We start from the raw sequence: 27799 nt of genomic DNA on the forward strand, positions 1-27799 counted from the left end.
TCCTCATTTAGTTTTACATGATGCTGATGTTTGTTCTTAATTCTTCCCTCCTACCTTTGCCTGAACTGTCAATTCTCTGTGCCTTTTATGGAATCTTTAATGGAATAGGAATATTTTAATGGCAAACAGGCTTGAATCTAGCTTCCCCTTTCGATAGGAAAGTTTTTTTTTTACTGTAGCCTTGCACTGGGGTGTAACCATGGCAGCCAGCAGGATCAATGCAGATGGAGAGGAGAGGAGAGGAGAGGAGAGAGAGGAGAGGAGAGGAGAGGAGAGGAGAGGAGAGGAGAGGAGAGGAGAGGAGAGGAGAGGAGAGGAGAGGAGAGGAGAGGAGAGGAGAGGAGAGGAGAGGAGAGGAGAGGAGAGGAGAGGAGAGGAGAGGAGAGGAGAGGAGAGGAGAGGAGAGGAGAGGAGAGGAGAGGAGAGGAGAGGAGAGGAGAGGAGAGGAGAGGAGAGGAGAGGAGAGGAGAGGAGAGGAAAGGAGAGGAAAGGAGAGGAAAGGAGAGGAAAGGAGAGGAAAGGAGAGGAAAGGAGAGGAAAGGAGAGGAAAGGAAACCCTTTTGTATTCCAGCTTGTCCACAGATACCAGAGAGGCTGGAGGGCAGCTTGACCGAAACATTGAGTGATGCTGATTTTGGCATTGAAGTCTTGTTATGTTCAATATATTAAACTATCACAATTACGAATACACAAGGAGCACAGTGTGCCTTCAATCTAGTTGCATTCTAATGAACTAACACAACACTCTTAAGAAGTTTGACTACCTTTGGTGATAACTCTACCACCTAGATTAGTGCATAGTGCTATTTACCAAAGCAACAGATTACAGATTCATTTGGATCAATAGGGATAAATATACTGTCAGCAGAACATGTGAATAATGCAGCCAACTGCAAATGTGTTAAATTATGGGATAATTCTATAGAGATTTCTAAACTTCCCATGGAAGCATTGGGTATAACTGAGTATGTGAATCTTGTCCAAGGCATCCATGTGATGGGGAAGATGGTCTCTCTCTGTCTAACCCCAGAAGTCAGTAATGTCCTTCCAGCTTGTCTGTTATCTTCTACCTATTCATCCTATTTTAAGCCATTTATTGTGTTTTCTTACTCGTGGATCTTTGGTTACTCCAGTCACACATACATTTATTGCAATTGATATGGCAGAAAACTAAACTCCACAGGCTCAGGGTGACAACTACACAGTCTACCATTTCCATGGTACCACCAAGTTCCAATCCCTGCAGTGCTATCATTAAGCCTGGCCATGGTGTTCACATTCCACTCAACTCTCCGTGCTGTGTCTCTTTACACAGTTAAGTATTAGTATTATGGGTAAATTTACTGATCACTCAGATCTCCTGGCATACAAGGATGGCAAAGTGGCCAGAAATCAGCTATTTGTATGATGTCTTATTCAGCCTGGAATCACTGCCCAGATCCCAGGTCCTTTCACAAGACTTCATGCACTTCATACCTGCACACCAGTATGTCTAACACACTCACACGTTTCTCAAGAACAGCACATTCTCAAGTTCCCCTGGGTGTATCAGCACAGACCCACCAACAACCTGATCACCTTGCCCAAATCAAGCTCCACGCTACTTGCTTAAAGTGTGCTAGTGAATATACATGAGAATCCCATGCACACCATGCTGGGGAAGACACACACACTTGGGAACCTCAGCATTTGGTACCAGGTTCATAGGCTATGACCCATTGCCCTGCAGCAACTGGTGTCACAGGGGGAGATGCTTGCCACAACCACACCAATCCCACCAGTATCTGGGTAAACATACCAGTCTGATCCCATGACTGGGAGTAAAGACCCCCACTTGCTCCACTACTTCATGCTACAGCCCCACTACAGACTCAGCCTGACTCCAGTAGCAGACCTCCAGTCCACTGATCTGCCAAAAGGATGGCAATCTGGGACCATAGATTGTTAGGTCTTCCCAACCACTGGCAACAGGACCCTCACCCACTCCCTGAGCTGATCTCACATCTGCAGCCTACACCCTTGGCTTAACTCCAGTAGCTGCACCCAGTCCACTCACACCAGTCCCAGTAGCCAGCACCCCAGACTAACACCCCATAAAGCCCTTCACATGCTGACAGTAGGACCCTCACTCACCCCCTGTCTGGCACAACAGTTCATACATCAGTGTATCTTACTCTAAATATTCTAATGTCCTTAAGAAAGAAAATATGTTGAAATATGTTTTTTGTTTTTTTTCTATTATAAGAAAACATTTATTTCTTTTCTTGATACAAAGATAAAGGAATCAGTTTTTTTTAATTGGAAGGGTTCCATTGAACTTAAATGCAAATAGGAAAGACAGTTTGACTGGAGATACAGGTTGTCTGAGGTGCCTTCAGCTAGCAGTTATCACACAAAAATAGGCCATGATGCAACTCCTCACACAGGAAAGGGTTCTATAGCACCTCCTAAATTACAGCTGTCTCTTCAGGGAACTGAAATTGTTTTGTACACGTGAGACTTTCATCTTTTCTAAGGAGAACTCAAACATCCAACCAGGGTCTTTTGAATATGACCCTAATATTATTTACGCTTGCTAGTTCTTTTTTCCTCTCTGGATTTTTCTGCCTTTCTCACCTGCATCTTTCTTCCTCATTTAGTTTTACATGATGCTGATGTTTGTTCTTAATTCTTCCCTCCTACCTTTGACTGAACTGTCAATTCTCTGTGCTTTTTCTGGAATCTCTAATGGAACAGGAATATTTTGATGGCAAACAGGCTTGAATCTAGCTTCCCCTTTCGATAGGAAAGGGTAAAACACTTCTGCAGATTCCTTTACAGGACTTATTTGTATTCTCCGAGGGAAGCTCTCATGCACTGCACCATAAAAGTAGATTTGTGCCTCCTCCAGGTCCAGAAGCACACCAATCACTGAGTCATTCATATCCATTCTCTCAGGCCTGTTGTTTCCTTTGATGGAGAAAGTCTTTCCATTGGATCTATGAAGAGCCCAGTAGTCCTCTTGTTTCCCTACATGCCTTACGACTCCCAGCACCCAGTCCTTCTGATAGCCCACCTCCACTTCCCAGTAGTGTTTCCCAGCTGTAAACCCTTCCTTTGCCACCAGAACAGGGACTGCAGAGGGGTTAATCAGGCCAGCAGGTTCACATGCATTGCCCTTAACATCTGGAGCCCGTGGCACTTGAATCTCGAGCAGCTGGAATTCAGGAATCACAGTGATGGGAACTGGAGGGGAAAATGAGAACAATCCAGTGAACAGAGTGTTTCAGGGACATCTCTCTGGAGTGCAAAATGGGTTGAAGCATTTCAGGGTTTCAGTTATGTGGGCACAATTTGACAAAGAATTGGAACATTTTCCCCAAGCAGGGCAAGCAACAATCACATAAGAATCTACAGGTTCCTTGGAACTGTCATAGCCATGATGTCTCACAGACAAATCCAGGTTTTTCACAGTCTTTCACACAGTTTATAGTGAATAACTCTCTTTCACTTTTCCATTATGTCAGGGAGGTGGTTGTGTCACCAGCCCTGCATGTGTTTAAAACCTGTTTGGATGTGGTGCTCAGGGATGTGATTTAGCAGAGGGTTGTTACAGTTGGGGTGCTACGATTACGTTGTGGTTGAACTCAGTGATCTTTAAGGTCCTTTATGAACTGAGCATTTCGATGATTCTGTGATTATCATTTTTGCTATTATTGTTATTATGCACGCAGTCCTTACATCAACACAGTTCTGCAACTACTTTTCTCACTATTTCCAACAGCCACATCCAAGCCTCATTTTGATTTATCCAGATAAAGCAAAGGTTTATTCATGTGACTCCAGCTCAGCTGGACTTTAATATCATGGCATTGCCATTTCAGGATAACTTGGATAGAGAAATACACTAATTTCCCATCTTTTCTCTTGTCTGCTTACCTGCTCTTTCCCGAGCTTTATGGAACTCTGCAGAAGAGAAAGAGAAGGTTTTTGTGAATCTGATGTGTGGTTATGTACTTGTCAGACTGATTTTGCCTAAAAAAGCAGCATGTATTTCAAGAAAACAAAACTTTTAAACCACTTACCCAACTCCGCTTCTATTCTATCTGAAAGATGAAGATATTCCAGTTATTAAAATGTATTTTGTTGAAAATGTGTTCTAGTCACCAATAATCATTACATCAGAGTCTTCTCTGTTGTGGTTCAGTTTCTCAAAGCTGGACAGTCCCAGCCCACAGAACACAAGACGTAAATACTAGCACACTTTGAATTAGTGCAGGACAGTAGTTTTGTTCTGTGGATCATTTTAGTGGCCCTTCTCTGAACACATTCCAACAAATCCCTCCTGAACTCAGGACTCCACATCTGGCTGCAATACTCCAGATGAGGCCTCACCAGCGCAGTGTAGTGGGACAGGATCACCTCCCTTGATCTGCAGGTCACAAAGCTTTTGATACAGCCCAGGATGCAGTTGCATTTTGGGGCTGTGAGGGCTCACTGCTGTCATGCCCAGCTTTACATCCACCTACATCCCCAGGTCTTTTTGTAGTAAATCAACTCATCACAGAATCACAGAATGACCCGTGTTGGAAGGGACCTCGAGGATCATGTAGTTCCAACCCCCCTGCCTGGCAGGGCCACCAAACATACACATTTACTAGATCAGGTTGCCCAGGGCCCCGTCCAACCTGGTCTTGAACACCTCCAAGGACGGGGCATCCACAACCTCCCTGGGCAGCCTGTTCCAGGGCCTAACCACTCTCCTAGTAAAGAACTTCCCCCTAACATCCAACCTAAATCTTCCCTCCTTCAACTTGGATCCATTTCCCCTAGTCCTGCTATTGTCAGCCCTTTCAAAGAGTTTACTCCCCTCCTGGGTGTAAGTTCCCTTCAGGTACTGAAAGGCTGCAATGTGGTCACCCCGCAGCCTTCTCTTCTCCAGGCTGAACAAGCCTAACTCCCTCAGCCTGCCCTCATAGGGGAGGTGCTCCAGCTCCCTGGTCATCTTTGTGGCCCTCCTCTGGACCCTTTCCAACAGCTCCACGTCTTTCTTGTACTGAGGGCTCCACACCTGGACACAGTACTCCAGATGGGGCCTCACAAGAACCAAGTAGAGAGGGACAATCACCTCCCTATCCCTGCAGACCACCCCTCTCCAGATCCTGGAGCCCAGGATCCCATTTGCTTTCCTAGTTGCCAGAGAACACTGCTGGCTCATGTTAAGTCTCTCGTCCATCAGGGCCCCCAGGTCCTTCTCTGCCAAGCTGCTCTCAAGGACATATACACATATACACATAACACATTATGGTTGCCAGTAGATCTGTCCTAGCTTTAGGTATAGTGGCTTCTGGCAAGAAGAATTATTCACAGTTCAGGAAAATCTTACAGCATGCCTCTTGACATCAGTATTGAAGGATGAAAGAGAACTGAACTGCGATGAGGTCTGTGCAATCCATTCCTCCTCATCATGTTGGTCTGAAAACTTGCATTATTTTTTGTAAGGTTCACAAGACTAAGATTTATAGAAGATGTTCTCTTACCAAGTTTTTGTTTTGTTTCAGCGAATACTGCAAAAAAAAAAAAAGGGGGGGGGGGGGGCTTCAATAAGTGAGAAGGATACTAAAGGAGATGAAGATTCAGAGTTGAGGTATGTTGCCCATAGTTCACGCATTGAGAATTCAACACTGAATTCAAGTCCCCTTTAAAATTTGCCATGTAAATGCCATCTATCTGGTTTAAATATTAGTCTAAGAAAAGATACAGAATAGGAGCCATGAGCTGGAGCTTCAAGAAGCTCTTGTATTGCCAGCAAAACTGAAGGTGGATGGATTACAAAGAGGATAGAAAGAATCACAGGACTCATAGAAGCACAACTGTGCTATGTACTAAGCTTAGCAGTGACTGAGAATGAAATAGAGGTCATAGCCACTTAATGGAAGTCATAACCATTTAACTAGAAATAAGCTATCTTGATTTTAATGAAATAGCTGATTTTCTTTATCATTTATATCTAAGTCAGCAATAAAACCATCTTGGTTGCTGTACTTATTTACCTGCAAAGTGCATCTTCTCTTGTGCATCTAAGTAGACCATCAGGCAACAAATAACAAAGGAAAAATATTAAAAGAAAGGAAAAGAAAATATTACTGAAAAGAACAGTTGTTATTTAGAAAAAGGACAAAGGATGATCAGATATGCTTTAAATTTATGCCATTGCACTCAATACCAAAAGCTCCAAGATATCCATGGAAAGTGGATCATAATGATATTTCAAACCTTTGAATTTACAGTCACCCATCAGCACAGGTAGCATTTGATAAAGGGAACATTTACATCCAGAGGAACATCATATCAAAACGTTCTACACCTCATTGGCTCTTTTGGGGATATAAATAGCTTGTTAAATAGAGGTACTCAGAATTATCAAAACCAAATTCTTACCTATGTCTTTCTCCAAATTCTCTTTGTCTGAAAGAAATGGCATCAGGTTATCACTGTATCTGTTACAGTATCAAATTGTAAAAACAATATGACACATTGTTCTTGAATACTTGACCAACTGTGACTATTCTAATCTATCCAGTGAGGAAAAGAAGGATATGCTGCATGGTGATGAAGAAGCCAAATGGCAGCTCGGTAACTCAACACACAACTGAACAAGCAGTAAGAGGGATGAAATGACATTCATACGGCCTCTTTAAGGCACCTACCTCCTGAATGTCTCAGTCTCATCTAATTGCCTGTCTTGTCCCATAGATTACAAGTAGGAAGTCCACACACCTTCCCACAAGCTCTTCTCCCCAGTAATAAGTGTCTCATATGCAATAAATCTGTTCTCTCTCTGATCGCATCTAATAATAGAAGATAAGGAATATTTACCCTTTTTGAGTTCCTCCACCATTGTTTCTAGGAATAAAACAACAGGCATAAATAAATAAGTAAATAAGTAAATAAATAAAAATTATAATTGTGACATCAATTATTAACATAAAAATCCGCCATTTCAAAACATTAATCATGAGTAGAAGAATCCAAAATGCTCAGTGCAAGATAAACCCACGAGCTCTGCTGAACATCCAAGTCGTTTTAACAGGGGATTGAGTCAGTAGCAGAGCATCTGGAGACACACCATCTACTGGAACAGGTATTTTGTCCGGCATTTACCAAAGAAGCCTAGCTATTACCTCCTATCTGGACGAATATTACAGGCAGGGGGAAACTTTCCTACACAATTAGGCAGGCTGATTAATCAGAAGCCTTTGTACTGGATTCATTATTTGATTTTGACACATCAGTATGCAACCAAGTCTTGTTTCTGGGACCATTGAATAAATACAGCAAGCTGTAGCCTCTGGAGCTACAAAAAACATTCACTATTTTGGCATGGAGAGAAGAGTATATTGGTGTTGACAACAAGATCCACATGTGAGTTGTGGAAGCGAAACTCCCTGCTAAAGCAGCAGTGGAGGTACTCAAGAGGTATCTGGATAGGGAGCTCAGAGATATGGTTTAGTGGTTTGACTGTAGGTATGGGAAAGGTAGGACAAGATGATCTTGTAGGTCCTTTCCAACCTTGTGAATCTATGATTCTATGATTCTACTTATAGCTGATGTGAAAAAAATAGAAACACTTCACATTGGTGCATTTCAGAACTGAGTTGTCTCAGTATTGATCCTTCCTGAATTATCATCATTATGATCCATGAAAATGCTTCCAATGCTGTTCCTAGCTCAAAAGTAAAGACTATTTTCCCAAGGTAGGTTTTTGTGTGTTTAACTTCCTCATTACTCACCTTCTTTTGGTATTCTTGTACAATCAACTAGAAAAGGAAGAAGAATTTGTAGTTATTTCCCAAGGAGCCCATTTAGATCATCACAGTATTATTTCAGTACGAGATTTCATTCAAAAATCCGCTGTTCTAAAGATGAGCCACATATTCTGTGCCTATTTGTCACTTGTGATCACATAGAATTTTATCTCACAATTGTCCTCCTTGTTGACTAAATATTGTGCATTCACACACATACCACCCTCACACACCCGTCGCTTCTTTTCATCTATCTATCTCATTCCTTTCCTCTCTCTATCTCATTCCTTTCTGTTTCTTTCACATACTGATGTCGAAATGCCACTTCGGTTTTCAATATCAGCATTTTACACTGTGGTAGAAACATCCCAATCAACTGATGTAGGTGGAAATACTTACTCTTCAGCTTATAGCCCAGAGCAGCGATAACAGCCAGGGTGCAAAATGTAATTACAAGGAAGGCAGTCATCCAAGGTGAAGGGGATGGAAAGAAGACATCTGGAAAATATAAAAAATACTCCTTTCAATGAATGTTTGTGAAAGAGCCCAGAGCACGTCCACTGCCAAAGGCATATGAATTTAATGCCATAATTTTTGCTATAATATACCACTTTCGGACTCTCTTTGCCATCGGTGGCTGTTCCAGCTACCCTCCAGTCATCCGTGTTGCTTTGTCAGATAGAGAAATTGAAAGAGATGAGTTGGAGATGCCACCTTTATGTAAGAAATATGTGTTGAGTGATCCATTCGAGAACATTATTCCATTTATGGACCTTGTAGATAAATTATTTAGGAAAGAAGAATCGTCAGCATTGGTATGTCAGATGGAAAAAAAGGATTCCTCTGGTTTACTTTTGAAATTAAGACCCAAGTAGGAGGGTGTCATTTGGTGATATGCAAGATAATCGTCATGTTTTTAGAGAGAAAAAAGGGTTGAAAGCTGACATTCATCATTTCCTACAAGCATTTTTTAAGTCATTCCTTTTCCAAATTGTTTCAGTTCTCTCAGGTGATGGTTAAGTAGGATTGACTAAGATTTCTTGATAAGTTGAATCTTGAACTTAATGAATGATAACAAATTTTACTTCTTATTAAGTCATCCATCTCAAAACTTTCCATTTATGCCTTTGCTGGGCATCCAGAATCTCTCCTGTGTAAATGGAGAGATGCAGGACAGAAGCCTGCAAATTGGTCCTCACAAATGTCAGCCCTGGAGGTCACTCACCTGAAATCAGGACTCGCGATTCACACACTGTGTTGAGGAGATCATTGATTATTCTGCAGGAGACTTCCGTGTCAGATTCGGGTTCTATGGTCAAGGAACTGACAACATCAAAAAGGCCTGAAGATGTCTGCAGGTTTTGCGTGATCCCTTTGTCCACCAGTATCCGTCCTTTGCTGTCCAGCCAATATACCTCAGGCTCCGGAAACCATCCCTGCGACTTGCAGTTGAGTCCAATGCCCTGACCCACATGGCCATCCAGGAAAACTTCAGACTTATCACCTCGAGCTACAGAAAAGGAAAGAAAAAGCAGCAAATGAGATATTCTCTTGCTGAGCAGCTTATGTTGGTAAGATCTGCCCTGGTTTTGTCAATAAATACACTGTGTGAGTTGAAGAGATACAGATACCTGTATGAAACATGTCTTTCATAAAGACTTTTTTTTTTTTTTCCAGGTGTTTTTGATATCTTCATGAAAAATTTGAAAGGATGAAAAGAAAAAAAGCAATTCTAACATTGCATCGACAGTAAATTTTCTACTGAAATAGATTTGGATGACACTGTGAAGAGATGGAAGCTGGAATCCTGGACAAGAAAAGTGATGTGTCAGATGGAGAAACAAAAATGGGTTGAAATACAAAATCCCATCTCAGTCAGTCTAGAGTTGCCTCACTTCTACATCAATAGTCTTGCTTTATTGAAGCACTCAGCCCTGCTCCTTTTACACGTCTTCATACAGCAATAAAATTGGCCAACAAGAGTGAAGGCTGGTCTTCCACATGGGTAACAGTACCACATAGACCTTACCAAAAGATGTAGAATAACACTAAGAAGTAAACAACACCTGACATTCCACTCACCTGCCACATCCAGGTCAACCACCACTCCATCATTCCAGTTCTCCAAAGAGACACTGCAGATGTACTTTCCTTTATCAGAGACCATGACATTTTTCAGGTGAAGGGATAAGTTTCCTTTATTAACTTCACTCTGAAAGAAACTGGTTCGGCCAAAGTATGGCCTAGTGTCCCATACTGGATTTTGTGCATCGTTTCCAACGTAGGTAGTCACTTCAATGCTTTGGGAATTTTTAATAAATGTCCACTGAACAATTATTCCCTTGGGGATTGTCTGGGCTTCCAGCTGGCAGGGCAGGATGACTCCTTTTCCAACAACTCCAAGCACAGGATCGTAACGGGGTATCATTCTAAACTGGCCTGAAAGAAGACAAAGACATAAATCTTGCGAGTCAGAGATGTTCTCGTTGGCACTTTGTATAGGAAGCAGTAACAATGGCTGCACTTGCAGCCCAGAGGCCATCAGTGTAGTGTGCTGCATTGGCTACACCTCTGTGTAGCAGCAGGGAGAGGGTGAGGATTGTCCCTCTGTAATTTTGCCTTATGAGGCCTCATATGGAGAACTGCAGTAGAGACTGGGACCGCTGGCATAAGAAGGATGTGAAGCTGTTAGAACGAGTCTAGAAGAGGCCACAGAGATGCTCAGAGGGCTGAGTGAGATGGTCTTGCTTTGTCTGGAAGAGAAAAAGCCCCTTAGAGGCCTCACTGCAGCCTTCCATCACTTAAATGAAGCTTATAAACAGAAGAAAGATCAAGTTCTTATAGTCTGATAGTGGTAAGACAATCAGATATGACTTTATTCTGAAAGATGTGAGATTTCAATTAGACATCGAGGGGAAATTTTTCGCTGAGAGGGTGGTGAGGTGCTGCCCACAGAAACTGATGAGTTACTTAAGGACAGTTTGGATGGCCATCCTGATCCAGTAGGTGACAACCAGCCCATGGCAGGGGGCTGGATCTGGATGGACTTTAAGATCCTTTCCAACCCAAGCCATTCTATGGTACTATGTCAGTTTTGTAACTGAAAGGCTCTTCTGTCCTCTGCCTTCATCGGCACCATTGCTTATCTACACAGAATGCAGTGTAACTTCAGGGAAGGGTTACTGGAAATGTTGTGCTTGGTCTGTAGACAGATTTGAAGGCAGAAATGGCATACCGAACACGCAGAAATATAGGCTCATTTTGTAAAGCTTCAACTAAAAAGGCAAGCTTATGCCTATCTATAATCAGACGGCCATTATATGTTCACTTGTAGCTTCCTTTAGAGATGAAACACACCGCAGCAAAATGATTTCATGTCAAATAAAAACTACCTGTTAAAATATGGTCATTTATGAAAAACAGACATATTTAATCTTGATTTCGACTGAAAAATATTCCAGCAGGCTTTCACAGACTTTATTCTGTGATTTATTCCATCACTCAGAAGCGGACAATACCCAAAGGAATGCAGGTTTCTGAGGCCAATTAAATGACAAGGTCAGCTGAGCTGAGAAAAGAAGCCAAAGCACTGAAAGAAAAAAGGAAAGCTCCCTGAAAAAGCAATCTCAGAAATCAGTAAATCTATGCATAATGCTACATGAAAACACACAAGTAGATTTCTTCATTTCTTTCCTTTCCTGTTTGTCTTCTTGTTTTTGGAACAATCCAGGAGCTTTGGAAAGTATAGCATCATTTAAATCAAATGAGAACAAAACCAAGACTTACCTTTGACCAAATGGACTATCTGTAGGAAAAGTATAACATGAAGAATCATTGTGTGCTGAAATCTGGAAGCCAACACCACCCAGGTTTGGAAGTCTTCAGTAATCAAGAACGAATCTTACCATATTCCTGTAATCTTTGCAAGTATGGAAGAGAAAATTAGAAGGCTGAATTGAGAAATGAAGCTACAAGCTTATAAATACATGAATGTATATGGAGTGACAGAAGGATAAACCCTTTCAAGTGTTTATGTTCCTTTGAGGGATTTCTGAAAGGCTTGGAAAGACGTAAGGATGGATCTGAAGGGTGTTCAACAAGCCTAGACCTGAATAGTCTATAAGGCCCATTGTGTTTAGGTAAATTCTAGTCCTTTTTTGCACACTAAGAGATCCAAGAGAATGCATGGCTTTAAATGCAGGCGACTCTTTAAAGCAAATAGATTTCACATGAAATGTGCCTTCATTTCTTAGTCCCACCTGTAAACACTTAATCAGAGCTCTAATTCCATATATGAATTCTCCTACTCAAAGTAAAGGCATGAGTATTAAAAAAACTGAAAAGGCTAAAAAACAGCTTTCCCACTGGTTCTCTTTTGAATAGAAAATGATTATAGCATTAATAGACGTGTTTGCCGTGAAACCACACATTCATCTTGGGAAATTCCTGACCTAAGTACCATGTGTTGGAGTTCAAATGATTATTCTGGGCAAGTACACTCATAATAGTAGCTTTCTATTACCTAGCTAATAGTGTAGAGATCCGTGGAGAGAAATAAATAGGAAAAATGAAGTGTAACTTATCAGGTTACCATAAAGAAAGATCAGGATAATACATAGACATGCAAATTGTAGCAATGCAAACTTAGGAGTCTCACTAGGTTTTTCATTCTTTATTTATCTGAATATAAAATGTGATTACTTTTCCCCACCCAGAGCTTTCCATACAACCTCTGAAATAAAGGTAGTCAAATCAAAACTACTCTAGTACAGCCTCTCCTAACTCCTCATGGGAGGGTACTGGTTTCTCTAGGGTATAATAGCAACACTGTCCATAGGTAAGTCATGAAGAACATGCACAGTGTTCAGTTTCTTGTGAAGGTGAACATGCGCATCTTTTATTTCCTAACAAAAACAAACAAACAAACAAACAAAAGACTGGGAAGCCTGGAGAGTAAAGAGTTTAAATAGAAGTGAAACTGCAACCACAGAGTGTCATTGGAGGGGTTCTAACTTGGATTCATTCATTGGACTTTCTGCTGAATGTACTCATTATTCACTTGACAGTAGATTTAGCTTTACCAAGATTGAGATTGAAGGAAAGAAGAAGGAATCAAAAGGGAAAAAAACTGTAACTAAAGCCTCATACGTCTGTCGTTACGAAAGGTAATTAAAAGAAAGAAAAAGGAAATGGAAAAAGAAACAGAAAGGGAAAAGAAAAATAGAAAAAGAAAAAGAAAATGGAAAAGGAAAAGAAAATGTAGAAGGAAAAGTAAAAAAGCTTCTGATGTAGATTAGCTTTATGCCCCATCCACTCTTAAGAAAGCAGACTGCCCTTATCTTTAATTTAAGGTATTAGAAAGAAATGACCTTAAACAACTCTTAGCTAATTGTTTAAAATACCACCTATGGAAGACCAAAATATATTCCCAGTCAACCAGCCAAGAAAGAAGCCATTTAATCCAGGGCTGATATAATTCCATGTAAACTGTAAAGAGCACGCAGCTGCCTCGATACTCATGCAAACTACACCAGAAACATCTCTGTGCACTATTTCAGCCAGAATTTCATTTCTTACCTGAGTAGCAAGGTCCAAATTACCCATTTTAAATTCAGGGTGCACTGCAGAGCTGAGGAGTCTTTGTCACTTTGCAGTTATCTTGTATCCCCCGAACATTGGTACATCCATTTTCCCTACCTATATAGAGTGTAGGCTTCAGTAATATGCTCACTGAAGTCGAAAAATATGGAAGACTTAACTTTCACCCCTTGCCCTTTGGTCCAACGTATCATATAAGATACCTGAATGTTTGATTTCCCTACACACCTAGGTCCAAAGTGCAGCAACAGGCTTGTGTTTCAACCACTTTCATACTTGTGCAGAGCAATTCATACCCTGTTATTTCTTTCCAACACTTACTATATTAAAATGGAAAACAGAATCAACAGGAGACAGAGAAACCACAATCACTGGTTGCCAAAAGTCCATTATCAGTTAGAAAGATTTCTACTCTGAAATATGAATACAGAAGTCAGAGACCAGGTAGGAAATTGAAGTAAGCTAGAAATGCAGTGGTTCGATTACACCAGCTATATTCAGATCCTGATTGTAGCTCTACCGTCGTTAATTCTCTTGTGATAGCACAGATCCTTAACCTTCCCTGGAGACAACTCTTTCTACAGGCCTTTCTGAAATTCTGAGTTTCTGGTAAACTTTAATACTAGATCTAATTTGTTTTAAAATGGCCAAAGTAGCTTAAAAAGCCAGAAAGATGATGGAGACTAGCACAGTTTACATTCAGGATCCTGACTTCCACAGCCATGCTTCTGCTTAAACAATAAATCAGTAAATGAAAGAAAACGAAGAAATGAACCAAAGTCGAAAGGAGTAAAGCTTAAATGTGATTGTTTTCAGATCTTGAATAGAACATGAAGAGTATTATCTGAGATAATATAATTCCAAGATCTAGGTATGTCAGCAAAGAGAGAGCAACGCTCAGTTACGTAATAGGAAGAACAAAATAATACATGCAAATAATGATACACTTAATAACCTCTTCTCTGCACACTGGTAATTTTTATTGCTGTGTTCTCTGGATAAATGCTGGTTGAAGAGAGAGTCGGTTTGCACAGGGAAATGTGGAGGAATATCTCTACCTTGTTTGCCCTGCTGTATGTAAATTGACTGGGAGGCATTTTTTTCTTGCAGCATGAATTTTGACATTTACATCTTTCCCAAATAGGCTGGTTAAGCCTCTCGATCCTATTGGATGTTAAAATTGCAATCACATGTTACCCTGCTAATAAAGATATAAGGACAAAGGTTCAAAACTACCATATCCCTTACAGAAGTCTTAAGTTTCGCTCTATTCAGGTAAGAAATTATATGTTTTTTTCCTAAAACCATGAAGAAATTTTCCTGCATTTGCAATGATCCTGGAATTAATTACTGTTGATTTAATGGATTGCTCTGACATACACAAATCGGCCTGCTGTAGCTGCATTGTTAATAAGCTGGGAATGCCCCCCTTCCCCTTCCCTCTTTCCCCCCCCCCCTACCTTTGACATTACTTGATTTGATCAGTTACTGGATATGTGATAGAAAGAAAAGTATGCAGGAAGGTGGAAGAGAGCAGGGAAAGTTTTGTCTCCAATTAGTGAGATTTAAGGACACGACACGACTTAATCTCTACTGTGAGTTCATTGTGAGCCCGCATTAGTTCAGCAATGACTTCAGAAACCAAGTTTTTTGCAGGAAGTTGGAAAGAGTCACCTTTGTTAATCCACAAGGGCTCTCCTTAAAATGCTCGTGGAAGTCAACAGGGAGATTGGTATAGGAACACTTTGCTTAGGAATTCATCTCTTTATCTGTTTTGTTTTTCATTAAGAAAGGCTTTTTGCTAAAATAGAAGACAAAATGAAATAGTTTTAACTCCCCACTGAAAGTAAAATGTTGCCAAGGAAGCTAATAGAGTTTCTGGATGATAAAAGTAAGCATGGACAACTGAACAGAGCAAAGATTGTGCTTGTTTTGAACTACATACATTAAGTAGTTGAATTTGATAGGGAGATGTGTAAAGGAAGACAGATGCTCTGCAAACCCTTGCCTTTGACTGCAATCCAGTGCAACGTCTTAACCTTTCATCATACTTTGCCTCATTATGTTACACTTGCATTAATGCTGGTTATTTTACATTGAACACTTGAAGAGACCAAAGGAGTCCCACAGGAATTTCATCTGGAAGATCTACTTTTGGTCGTGTTGATGATTAAGAACCCTGGATAATGTTGGGTTTCCCCCCCTGGAGGTTGACGTCTTTTCACATACTGACTTTTCAACACTTAGCATGCTTGATTACAGGTAAAATACTTCAATTTTAAGTATATTTAATTTTAATTGTGCCTAGGTTAATATAGAAGTAATAAATAATGAACACACATTTTATTTCTTTTTTACTTGGATAACTTCAGGCACTAAAATCACCAAGGATGCCCCTTGTGCAATCTGATATCTGTTAAGGCACTCAAGGCTGGAAGATTACATTAGCCTGTAGGGGACTTAGAAACTTAGATCAGGGAATGGAGGCCAGGTGGAATTCAGCACTAGGCTTCTAGATGTAGCCGAACATATCGTGCCTGAGATTATGGGTTCAACTCAGAGATTTTGCTGTTTATCTTCAGCTCTCTAGAAGCAGGTATCTGCATGCAAGCTCAGTGTATAGGACACCACTCAACTACCCATCCATTGGCATATATTGACATTCTTTGTACTTCAGACTTTTCTTCTTGAACACTGCATTCGAAAAGAGAATGGATTCAATATAATGGAAAAGAGCCAGTGCTTCTGTGTAACGTTTATTGACCCTGAAGAAAGTACACAGAAGTAAGTTGATATTCATCAGTTTAATAGAATGGCACTCATATTACTAAGGTCAGCCAGCAGGTACAGTCTCCACCAAGTCCTTATCAGTAGAGGTGGCTGGCTGGTAATGTCCACCCTGGAAGAACTCCTGGTTACAGCTACAGAGCAGTTTCCCACAATCAGTTTTATTTTAGCTACCCACTAAAGTGCATGCTGAGGCCTTTTACTTTTGTTCCCAAGCTAACACAAGATCTTTCTCTGGGCTACTCACTCATTCAGGCTGTGATCTTTGTTTTTGCACATACCCAACATGTACCCTGAGTCACTTCTACAGGTCCTGATGTCTCAGGTCATGAATTGTGAGTGTTAAAGAAACTCTACTGCGTTCAATGAACAAACTCACTGGTGACTGTAGAATGAGCTGAACAATTAGCCTGATCTCCATTGACCAGGCATTCAATTAAATGACTGACATGGAGGTGGTGGACCAGATGCACACGCTATCACTTTCTAAGCAATACTAGATACCATCTGACAAAATTGAATTCCACCTTCATTTTTGTTTTATATGTCCTGTATCCTATGTTGGATCTTTGACAGACTAGTCAATTTTCATCTTTTTTTCTGTGATTTCTCAATTTCCATCACTTTGTGGCCATGAACTTCCTTAAGCTTGTTTTCAGAAAACTGATGAATGGGAACATGGTTCATCTAAGCACTCTGCCACGCTATTTTCTACTTTTCTTCCAGATTTCTCTTCTGTTGATAGTGATATTGGTTCAGTTCATTGACTGATGTAGTGCCAAGTAAAATGTGGTATGGATGAACGAAAACAGCTGCCATTTTAACTCTTCACAGGTCAATTTATTAGCTATCCTACTAATAGTTCCATCATTGGAGTCATTGGAGAGGGGGTCATTCTGCCTTGTTATGTGGCAGCAGAGAACGTTCCTGAGATATTCTCTGTCCAGTGGATATTTAAAGGACAGTCGGAAAAAATAACGGTGATCACATACAATGGGAAAAACAAAGATGAAAAGCAAGATGAGAGATATCAAGGCAGAGCAAAACTCTTCCACAGTGAATTCAAAGCTGGAAACATGTCTCTGCACTTGAAGAACATCAGGAGTTCTGACAAAGGATCGTACACTTGTGTGGTCTCTTTCAATGATGAGTACCATGACGTGCTGATCGAGCTGCAAGTAGCAGGTTAGTGGCCATTCTATCACATTATTCAGAGATGGAGATGAACAGAAACATGTATATTCACTGACTGAGAGAAACATTATTTTGACATAATTTGACTCAAGCTTTCTTCATGGAAGGATGTTTGATTTGTGTTAGCTTTCTCTAAATAAATGCCTATATCATACCATGTGAGGACAGATTTATCTTGAGATACCTATCTTTAGGTACCAAACACCAGGCATCTTTATGTGACCTGGGAGTGCAATCTCCCTTCAAGTTCATTGGAAGCCCAGACAGCAAGTTTAGAAAACTCTGCCATTATTCACCTAAGTTTAGGTTTCTACTCTGCAGTCAACCATTACTGTCCAGTCTCTCTAGGATTAAATCAATTGGGATTGGTACAATCAATTGCTTTCATCACAAAATCTCACTGCTTCCCTTTCCCCTATCAAGAAAACAAAGCAGTGGACAATGCTCCTATTTCCATTTGAGTATATTAATAGATACCATCTTCAGAGGTAGCTTTTATTAATGTGGTTGGCTTAGAATTGGGCACATTTTTCCTTTCAAAGGATCCAGTTTCTCTTACATAGGCATAGGGGCTTCTAAATCTTACAGCCAGATTCTTCTGAAGATGTCTTCATAGTTAATGCCGGATGAAGCAAAGGTTTAACATCCAAGTAACACCTTAATTTAGTCATCTGAGTTCCTGAATATAAACAATATGATATATATATAGAGAGAGATATTTTCACTATGTCAGTAAGAATTTTAATTGAAATAGCTAATCTGAGGCTCTAATATGTTCTGTTTTCATGGACATATTCCATTAGTTCTTCACAGGCTTCCTGTAATCCATTAATTATCCTAATTTTATGAGGTTTTTCTATTTTTCACCCAGTACTGGGAAAACTTTGGAAACATCATTCAGCACCAGCAGTCCCCAGGTAGCCCTATATAATGTAATCTCTATTAAGTCATACTCTTAAGCTAAAAGACACTGAATTGCTGACCATGAAGAAAGTAACTTCAGGGTCCAAGTCACTGTCAAAGAGAGAAAAGAGGCTTTCTATGTACTTCCATAGTTCTATACATATATACAAATGTAAAGTAACGTCATATATAAGAATATATTACATATTATATTATATTACATAAATAACGTGTTGAATTCTTATGATGGTCTTATAAACCAGATTAAATTCCCATTATCAGTACTGATTGAAATGGAGAACATTTTCTCCTTAGCTAAAGGTGGTGTGCCTTCCATTTTCCTGAGGAGTCCCAGGAAACAGGGCATTGGCCTCACCTGCCACGCAGATGGGTGGTTTCCTAAACCTGAAGTGATTTGGCTGGATGGCCAAGGACAGATCAGGAAGGAACTATCAGACACAAAAGTGATGATGATGCCTTCAGGCCTATACAGTGTCGTGAGTTCCATGAACCTGATACCAGGATCTGACATGGAGGTCTCCTGCAGGATAGTTAACAATCTGCTACAGACAATGAGTGAGTCCCGAGTCCTGATCTCAGGTGAGTGAGTAGAGTCACCTGCTTGTGAGATTAAAAAGATGGGGATAATGGTGTGGGTCCCATTTTTATGCCATGAACTGACCCAAAATTATAGTCCCAAAACCACTGGGTTGGACAAAAGGCCAAGACAGCTGCAATCTTCTTCAGCCTATATTTCTAGTTGACTACTCAGTCTCTGGTGGCATCCAATGAATCGTTTTCTCCTTCAAAAAAACAAAAAAAGAAGAGTCAGATAGAAACAAAGCTTTGTGTGTTCCCTGGTTCACATTAAGAGATGTCAATTGTTGGAGCTGAATGAAAATGAATTAAAAATCCAACTATATGCCCAATTGAAAATGGCGTATTTCCTTACTTATGGCTGGACATTCTACATAATTGCATTATCTAGACCATTGCCAGCTTGTTTAATAAGATGTGCACAAATGGGCTTCACTGAGCATAGCTTTTTACCTTTACTACTTTTAACACATACCTTACTTTTAACATACCTTACTTTTTAATCACCATCGGCTGGACCAAGTCATGTTTTCCTGTGTAGCACTTCACATGTCTCTGTTCATTGGGTAAACAGACAGGCCTTAGGTAGATTCAAGATTCAAGCAAGCCTCACAGGGCTGGATTCCAAGAAGGAATTCATTACCACAAAGCCAATGTGTAGTCTGGAACTGGAACCAGAGTGAAGGGTAGTTGTCTTGAAGTAAAAGAAGAGTAAACTCCCTTTCAGGATGGCATGAAGAAAACACAAATGAATGTGGAGAGACTTGGGAAGAGACAATAAGGCAGAAAGAATGTGGGAAATGTCTGAAATCCCATTGCTTTTCCCAGGTTTATGTACCGTACTCTGCAGTGTGAATCAGATATTCCTTTTATCAAATGCGATAGCAGTGAATGTTCCTCTCTTGCACAGCACTGATGACTTCTGATGTCTTTTTTGACCCCATGAATCTGGTACCCACATAAAGACCATCTCCTTGACTACATTCTGAGTTACAATTGTCTTTTTATTTAACTCATTAAATTGTTCATTTTTACAGATATTTTCTTCCCCTCCATTTCAAAATGGCTGGTTGCCTACCTGGTAATTTTATGTATTATCGTGGTCCTAATTTGTGCTGTATTTTTTAAGCTGAGAAGTAAGTATTTCTTCATATATGCTTTCAATTAATGTATAGAATTATCATATTGAGATTTGTGATTGTAACAAAAGTTTACAATCTAAATGACTGGTGATTATTTCATGACTGAATTCAGGAAATGGAATGATAAAACAGTGGGCAATTGCATGGGCTGAACAATAAGACAAATTGTATGTCCTTACCTCAGATAACATTAGGCCTGACAAGAGTAGCTCTATGAGCTAAACTCAATGTCCAAGGCCCCCTCCATATTCATTAGGGACATAATTGCAGTGTGTGACCCGTGACATTAAAGGCAAATGAGAGGAATGATCACTCTTAAAGTCATTTTGTTCTTTTTTTGTCTGTTTCGTTGTTGTTAACCAGGTAACAAAAAGAAGGCAATTAATTCAGGTAAGAGATGATGAAGAGTACAACACTTTGTAGAGTGTATGGGTTAACTGTAATTAAATAAAATAAAATTTATGGACTATTTAGCAATTCTAGTTATAGCCAAATGTCTTATAGTTTTTCACTTTAGTTTTGTACCACACAGTGTTACATCTTACATGAGTTTTATCTGTATTTTACAGACTGTTTGCTGTTTCATGCTCTAGACATTACTTTATGCAGACTGACATTGGACTGACATTTTCTTACCACTCCTAATCAAACTTCCTGTCTTATCATGCAAGAGTTAATTAAGGCATTAGAAGCATTCCTCGGGATCTTTAAAAGAGAAATAACTAGACCGTGATGAGGTCTTCCCTCATCTTCTCTAGCCTAAACAAACCAAGTGACTTCAGCAGCTTCTTTTGAGTCTTCCCTTTTGTGTGTGAATGGACTCTATTGGAAATGAGATAGCTCTTGTTTTGATAAACAAAACGAATTCTCTGGGCTAACGAGGAGCCTTAGAAAATATGGCAGGTTGACTTAAATGAAAGTTTTAGCCCCATTTATTTCTTTCTATTCACACAAGAAGTTCACTGTTGTAGGATGAGTGGTGCTTGCAGGAATAACTAACATGAATTCTTCTTTGTTGTTTTGTTTTTGTTTTTGTTTTTGTTTTTGTTTTGTTTTGTTTTGTAGTAAAATTGAAGGCAAAGATAGAAGAAGGTAAAACCCCTTTGCATTTAAGTGATGTTAAGTTATTCCAGTGCCTCAGCAACCTTACTATAAAAAACTTCTTCCCTATATCCAGCCTCAATATCTTTCCTCTCTTCAGGTTTGAGATGATTTTTTCCTTGTCCTGTCACAGCAGACCCTGCTAAAGAATCTCTCCCGTTCTTTTACATAGCCCCCTTTTGATACTGACAGGCCACCCCAAGCTCTCCTTGGAGCCTTCTCTTCTCCAGGCTGTACATCTCCAGCTCTCTTAGTCTGTCCTCATAGGGAGGTATTCCATCTACCAGCAGTACAAATAAGCTGTCTTTCCACCTTGCTTAAGTTTGATCAGTTACCTACATCTAACACAGTTAAAACATTGTGATTCATTCATGGGTGCATTATTGGTTTCCTCTAGATTTACACCTGCTTAAAGCAGTTGACAGTACAATGAAAGCAGACAAACTCTAAGGACACACCAGCTATGGGGTTCTGCAGTTTGCATGCTTATATTTTTGAGCCATTGAGTTGCAGAGGATTCATTGGTATCTGTGTATTGTCCCTTTTAGAACATGAACAACTGAAGTCAACGCTAGGTAAGATGGTTTTGTAGTGAGTTGCCTTTGCATGGAAGATGTGACCATTAGTAGAATTTCCTGATTACTTTCGTTTGTTTGTTTGTCAGTCAGTTTTAGTGTGATTGCTAATCTGGATAGCATCCTTTAATTCAAACGAAGGATTTAAATGAATTGGATTATTCTCATGTGAAAACATCCGGAGATAACAAGGAAAGACTAAGTATTGTAGACTGTGTGTACATGCAAGCCAAGCTGTAAACCACTCTAACATTAAGAGTGCTTTATCAAAACATTTACACAAGTCTAACAGTGAAACTTTATGGAAAGTCCATACACATAAAGTCCAACAGTCCGCTTAGTAAATTCATATCCACTAACTACCCCATTTATATGCCTGTTTGTTTTCTTTCATTCTATGTGCTGAACCGGTTAGAACAAGAGAAAGCCACAAACAGAAGAGGTAAATCTCATTTTCTTAAGTGATCAATGCAGTTTAGACACAACAGAATAACCTACTTAATTTAATTAGCTTGGTTTTAGTTTAACTGGTTTCTTGGGCATGTTAGTAGAGATGATTAGATGGCAAAAAATTGATGATTGCCTGTGATGAGAAGGAAAGAATAGGCATGTAACTAATACGTTACTTCAACAAATGCTTCCTGTTGTTTTTTCTTATCATTTTTTTTTTTTCCTTCTTTTTTTGTATCGCTCATTTATGTTCTTATCTTTCAGAAAGAAAGAAACTCAAAGACCTCTTCGGTAAGAAAACACGTCTTATATATATGTATATATATTACAACCCCATTGAGCTTAGAAACAGTAATACAGGTGAGTTTGTCTATGCCATCCCTGATGGTGAAGTTGAACAAATATGGTGAAACACCCACCTACAAGGTTCTGTTTTTTTCTTAATGTCAACAATTTATGGGGTGATTTGACCTGGTTCCATGACCAGAGGGGCAGAGGGACCCGTGGGTTGTTGCCTCTGGAAAGTTGAAAAACAAGGGATAAAGGAAAAAAAGATAGAGAGATGGGTCCCCAAAAAATAACAGTGGGAACGATCTGAGGAGAAACAAACTAGTTTACTAAGATACTGGAATGCAAAATAGCACACTATAATACAATATAAAACAATATAATTAGAATTGAAGCTAATAAAATATAATGAGAGTGCCCTAAAGCTGAAGGCCTTACTCTAATGCTGTGATGAGACAACAGCCACAGCAGGGATGAGCTGGATGATGGAAAGGGCAAAAATGGGAAGGTCGGGTGACCTACCAAGGCCTTTATCTGTTATAGAATATTATCTGTAATATATAATCTTACAGAATGTTATCTGTAACAGAACAGCAAACAGACCCCTGGGGAAAGTCCTTCTCTTCTGGTAGAGGTACCCAGACCTGGAGCATTAACTCTTTAACTCCCATTGCACTAAACGATGTTGTGGTGTGGAATAACCAAAAATCATGTTAGGATGTGGAATACTGATAACCAAAATTCATAAAACTGTGACACTTGAATAAATATCTCACCGGGGTTGCTGTCCTGATGCTTTAATGTATGAGCTGCCAAGACTACCTTTTCTTGGCCACAGGTTTTCACAACTCAAGATTCAGATATCATTGATCTCTAATGGATTTTATCCTAGAGAAGAACTGCACCGATAGAGGTCACCCACTCATTTTTTTTCCACTGTTGAAACGCCCCACCCACCACTTCATTGCGCTCACAGACACAGTTTGGTCTCCATAAACATTCAGCAAGCATCAATGAATGTCAATAGGGGGCAATTATTTCTTCATGGAGGGATTCAATTACACACCTTTGCTTCACGTGCACTTCCATGTCAGATGCCAATTTGTCTGAGTGCCCATCTGCTTCCACCTGTCACATGGCAACAATTAATATGTAATAGTGTAATATATGTATAATGTAATATGATACTGGCAGAAAGGTTCAGCCTTCATTGCCATCTCACCAACATATACCTCTGACGTGGTCAGCCAACAGAATTAAATAGGAGACATTACCTTCAGAGCAGTCCTTGTAAAATATATATAAATTTATCTCCATGCTACGTGAGCTGGTTTTTCATTTTATTTCATCTTTTTGCAGCTGTCTTCACAGGCTGAGGGAAAAGCAAATCTTTTATTCGATCTCTGAACCATTTGCCATGAAAAATATTTAGAGTTGCAAGATAGGCAACAGTTTCTCCTAGTCAGACAGAAAGAGCCCTGCAACTTGCATGTGCTCCACTGTGTTGCTAATGCATTTCCTGGAGAGCAAAAAATGTCAATTCCAAACTTTCCCGTTTGAGTTGAAGACAAGAAATCTAACCCAGATCTCTTTTAATGAAAGGCTCCCACCACTTGGTTTTGGGGAAGAAACAGGTTTATTTTGGTATACTTTTGGCCTTCTGTCTTTTGGAGAATAGATTTCAGTTTCGTATGAACATTCAGAGCCTGTTTTGGAATCAGCTGCTTCCAGGATGCCCAGAGAAATAACCTGATGACTCAGCATAAAGTAGAAGAACCCTTCTGAGGATGACCCAGACCCGTCTTACCTTCCCAGAAAGTCATGCATCCTTATCATGAGAGCAGTTAGGAAGCACTGACACATTCAGATCAGACTTGGGAGAACAAGAACATACCTTTCTGAGAGCCCAGAAATAAAACTGGAATGTTCCTTGAATGATCCCATCTAAGTTGTCCTTCAGCTGTCCCGCAGCTGCTTTACTTAAGGGTTTTTCAAGCCACATCTGAGGTACACTGTGTAAATGCAGAGCTGGTGAAGTCTGGAGGACAAGGTTTGTGTCCCTCCCCTTGGAGCACTGATGGTGGTATTTAAATAGCGTGAATTAAAGTGTTCCTCACTACAGGTTCCAGAATTCTCTCCTATTCCATGCCTGAGGGTTGTTCTGCTTTGTAAAACTGTAATGACAATGTAAAAATAAGCAAGTGGTATTGACTGAAATATCTTTCCCTTGCAGGTAAACTGAAAGCTGAGCTGGGTAAGTCATTAAAATGATAATGAGCAGAAGAACAGATGAGTTAAGAGCAGCAAAGCCAGAACTGATAGAGAATGAGAGGTGACAAGAATTGTGTGGGGGGAATTTTCTCAGTCCTTTAGTCTCAGGAGTCTGCAACTGTGTAATGGAATAATAAAACCCTCAATAAAACCCATCTCTCTCCCTTCTGCAGATTTTTGGGAAGCCCAGAGCCACGCAGGTAATACTGAAAGGAAGGAGTGTCCAAAATTCTCTGACCAGGTTACTGCAAAATGACAATGCTGTGATATTAGAAACTGAACAGCTGAGCTGGAGTCATAGAAGTAAACCTTCACATGGCTTGGTTTGAAGAGAATGAGGCTTGGATGTGGCTATTGTATGTATTATTTAAGTTTATCAGCAGACGGAGAGGTAGGGAATCATCTGGAATTGCCCACATGAGAGTGTACTATGGCGTACAACTCCATGGCCCTGTTAGTTCATATGAGATTGATTCTTGCTCTCTTTGGGGGAAATGTTTCAATTCCTTGTCAAATCATGCCAGGACTTCTCAGTTCCTCAAATGCTTCAGCACATCTCCCCCTGAAGATAGAGGTCCCTGAAGCACTCACTTCACTGGATCGTTCTCATTTTCCCTTCCAGTTGCCATCACTGTGAATGCTGAATGCCAACTAATCAAGATCCAAGTGCCAGGGACTCCAGATGTTGAGGACAATTCATGTGAACCTGCTGATCTGAGCTCTGCAGTCCCTGTCCTGGTGGCAAAGGAAGGGTTTGCAGCTGGGAAACACTACTGGGAAGTGGAGGTGGGCCAACAGCAGGACTGGGTGCTGGGGGTCATGAGGCAGAAAGGGAAACAAGAGGAGCAAGGGATAGTCACCAGGGAGGACTACTGGGCTCTTCATAGATCCAATGGAGAGATTTTCTCTATCAAGGGAAACATCAGGTTTGAGAAGAAGGAAATGAATGACTCAGTGATTGGTGTGTTTCTGGACTTGGAGGAAGCACGAATCAACTTTTATGATGCTCATCAGATGACAACCATGGTAAAAATCCCTATAAGTCTTGGAAAGGAACCAATGGAAACATTTGTCCCTTTTATATCCAAAGGAGGAGAGGCAGACAGACCTGTTATCCACCCAGTATTAACCCCCATCCCTTTGGAACCACTGTAAAATGGCATTTTGAATAAAGCATCTTACAGAATCAAAGTACTTCTTTTCTTTCTTTTTTTTTTTTTTACTTTAAGTGCAAAGTTTGTTTGTTTAAGTGGTCGCTGTAGAGAGGAGAAGAGGTAACAGCATCTTAGGGCGTCAGTAATCATAAAATACCCAGGAGTCAAGAAAAGAAAGGAAAACAGAGAAAAAAGACAAATGGGATAAGGTTTCAGTGTCTCAAAGTAGGGGGAAAAAACATCAGTTTGAAGTGAAATAGCTTTTATTTTGTTTATTCTCAACTAAGAGAATATGAACAGTCTCTAATGACTGTGCTTTGGTTGAGAATATACTCAGGGTTGGGTGTGAATTCCAAGTCATGTATCAACCATCACAAAAAAGAAAGCACTGTGGCTATGTCTGTTCAGGCAAAGAAAATAGTTCCTTAATTCTTCCTTCTGAATGATCCAAGAATGGGTATGAAGAAAATCAAAGCTTGAAGTGCACAAGGAACATCAGAATTATTTGGTTATTCAACCAATCCATTCAAATGGGTATGATTATTAGGGGAAACAGAAGTGACCAAAAGCCATCTCTGTTTCATACCTGCAGCTGCATGCATGGAACTGTTGTTCAGCTGATCTGAAACAGGCACAAAAGGGAAGTATAACAGAAGAATAATTTGCCCTTCTGTTTCCAGTATATCTCCAATTACACTAACTCACCATCCCAAGCCAAGTTCTCAGTCAATTTTAGCCTTTGAAAAAATAACAGTTCCTGTCCAGATTCCTGAATAGCACTGGAAGAATTTCTTGCAATCTAACATACTGCCACAAATCAATACAGACTGTAACATTCTTTGGGGCATCCAGAAAAGCATACCTTTCTCTTGTCCTTTGCCTCTTTGTGCACTGTGACATTCCTAGTACATGGTTGACCATTCCAGTCCCAGTCCTAATGGCATTTTCAGTGTGATTCACCAAGGGGAAATCATGTTCCACCAATCTGGTAGCCTTCTATGATGACATCACTGGCTTATAGATAGGAGAAATGTTTGTGAGGAGGGTGACGTGCTCCATGTGGAGCCTCTGCTGGCTGCCTAGATCTCAGGGCCAATAGGGACTGGCGCTACCAATCAATCTCCTTCTCACATTTCTTTATGCTCCTCAGCCTCCCCACATCCTCCTTCAGGTCAACCACAAGGCTAAGTCATTTAGTAAGTCATTCAGTAGCGTGTTGAGTAAGTCATTGAGTCATTTAGTAAGTCATTGAGTAGGTTGAGTAAGTCATTGGTAGCGTCTAACACAAGTGCTGTCTCCATTGCCTACTGATGCAAAGGCCAGGCTCTGGCACTCACTACAGCCAGAGACCTGCACACTAGCATGTTGTTTTGTGACCTCAATCTGAGACTCCACATGTTTCATAGCAGCAGTCTTCCTTTCAGCCATGGCAAACCAGCAGACTCACTATCACCATTCTGGTAGCCTTAATGGAGTGACTGATCAGCTCTGCCCTGCTGCTGGTAGTGCCCATTTTGCTGAAGCTTACAATTGCGTCTGTCTTCAGGAGCACGAGGTTGTGCAGGTAATAAAGGACAGCAGCCTCCTATCTGATTCATCAGTGATTTTGATTGTGAAATAAATCCATAAGCTATTTCAGCTCTAAGGGTTTCCTGCCTGTATCTAACCCCAGATCCATACTGAATGACAAGAACCACATTAAACCCTATTAACAGACCTTTCCATTTGGGATTTTCCAGGACATTCTTCTTCACCCATACAGGACATGTGGACTTCCCTGATCTGTTCCAGTCAATCTGTAAACCCCTTGAATGTTTGAGACATAAGGAAACGCAAGACATGGACATCAGAAAGGGAATTATTTATTTCTATTTAAACTGTGATTACACTGAAATACAGGGTAGAATTTTTACACTTGGAATTATGCAGATACTCATATGCGCTAAAAAGAC

General features: G+C 40.2%; 2 protein-coding genes across 2 annotated transcripts; one reads left to right on the top strand and one right to left on the bottom strand.

Moving 5' to 3' along the window:
• Window positions 1–2641: 2641 nt before the first annotated feature.
• Window positions 2642–11917, bottom strand: LOC140263365 (butyrophilin subfamily 3 member A3-like). Its single transcript, XM_072358246.1, has 11 exons — window positions 11896–11917; window positions 11574–11666; window positions 9870–10226; window positions 9013–9297; window positions 8187–8285; window positions 7773–7799; window positions 6859–6885; window positions 6421–6447; window positions 6033–6059; window positions 3919–3945; window positions 2642–3225 (listed from the first exon to the last, which is right to left on the bottom strand). Exons 1-11 carry the CDS (start codon window positions 11915–11917, stop codon window positions 2642–2644), a joined length of 1575 nt encoding a protein of 524 aa, XP_072214347.1.
• A 3654-nt stretch (window positions 11918–15571) lies between these two features.
• LOC140263386 (butyrophilin subfamily 3 member A2-like) lies at window positions 15572–25848 on the top strand. Its single transcript, XM_072358266.1, has 12 exons — window positions 15572–15647; window positions 17007–17357; window positions 18585–18869; window positions 19904–20002; window positions 20372–20398; window positions 21074–21100; window positions 21658–21684; window positions 22100–22126; window positions 22399–22425; window positions 24656–24676; window positions 24867–24893; window positions 25316–25848. Exons 1-12 carry the CDS (start codon window positions 15572–15574, stop codon window positions 25846–25848), a joined length of 1527 nt encoding a protein of 508 aa, XP_072214367.1.
• Window positions 25849–27799: the final 1951 nt, after the last annotated feature.

The sequence above is a fragment of the Excalfactoria chinensis genome, chromosome 29 (genome assembly GCF_039878825.1).
Source record: "Excalfactoria chinensis isolate bCotChi1 chromosome 29, bCotChi1.hap2, whole genome shotgun sequence".
Taxonomy (NCBI): Eukaryota; Metazoa; Chordata; class Aves; order Galliformes; family Phasianidae; genus Excalfactoria; species Excalfactoria chinensis.

What these genes read in the sequence shown, in the direction of transcription:
- LOC140263365 (XM_072358246.1), bottom strand. Translation starts at nt 11,917, where the DNA reads ATGGGCCTTATAGACTATTCAG. An exon ending in TACAAGAATACCAAAAGAAG is followed by an intron (nt 6,886 to 7,772) that starts GTGAGTAATGAG and finishes TTTTATTCCTAG; the next exon opens with AAACAATGGTGGAGGAACTC. An exon ending in AGAGAAGATGCACTTTGCAG is followed by an intron (nt 3,946 to 6,032) that starts GTAAATAAGTAC and finishes TCTCTTCTGCAG; the next exon opens with AGTTCCATAAAGCTCGGGAA.
- LOC140263386 (XM_072358266.1), top strand. Translation starts at nt 15,572, where the DNA reads ATGTTGGGTTTCCCCCCCTGGAGGTTGACGTCTTTTCACATACTGACT. An exon ending in GAAGGCAAAGATAGAAGAAG is followed by an intron (nt 21,101 to 21,657) that starts GTAAAACCCCTT and finishes TGTCCCTTTTAG; the next exon opens with AACATGAACAACTGAAGTCA. An exon ending in TAAACTGAAAGCTGAGCTGG is followed by an intron (nt 24,677 to 24,866) that starts GTAAGTCATTAA and finishes TCCCTTCTGCAG; the next exon opens with ATTTTTGGGAAGCCCAGAGC.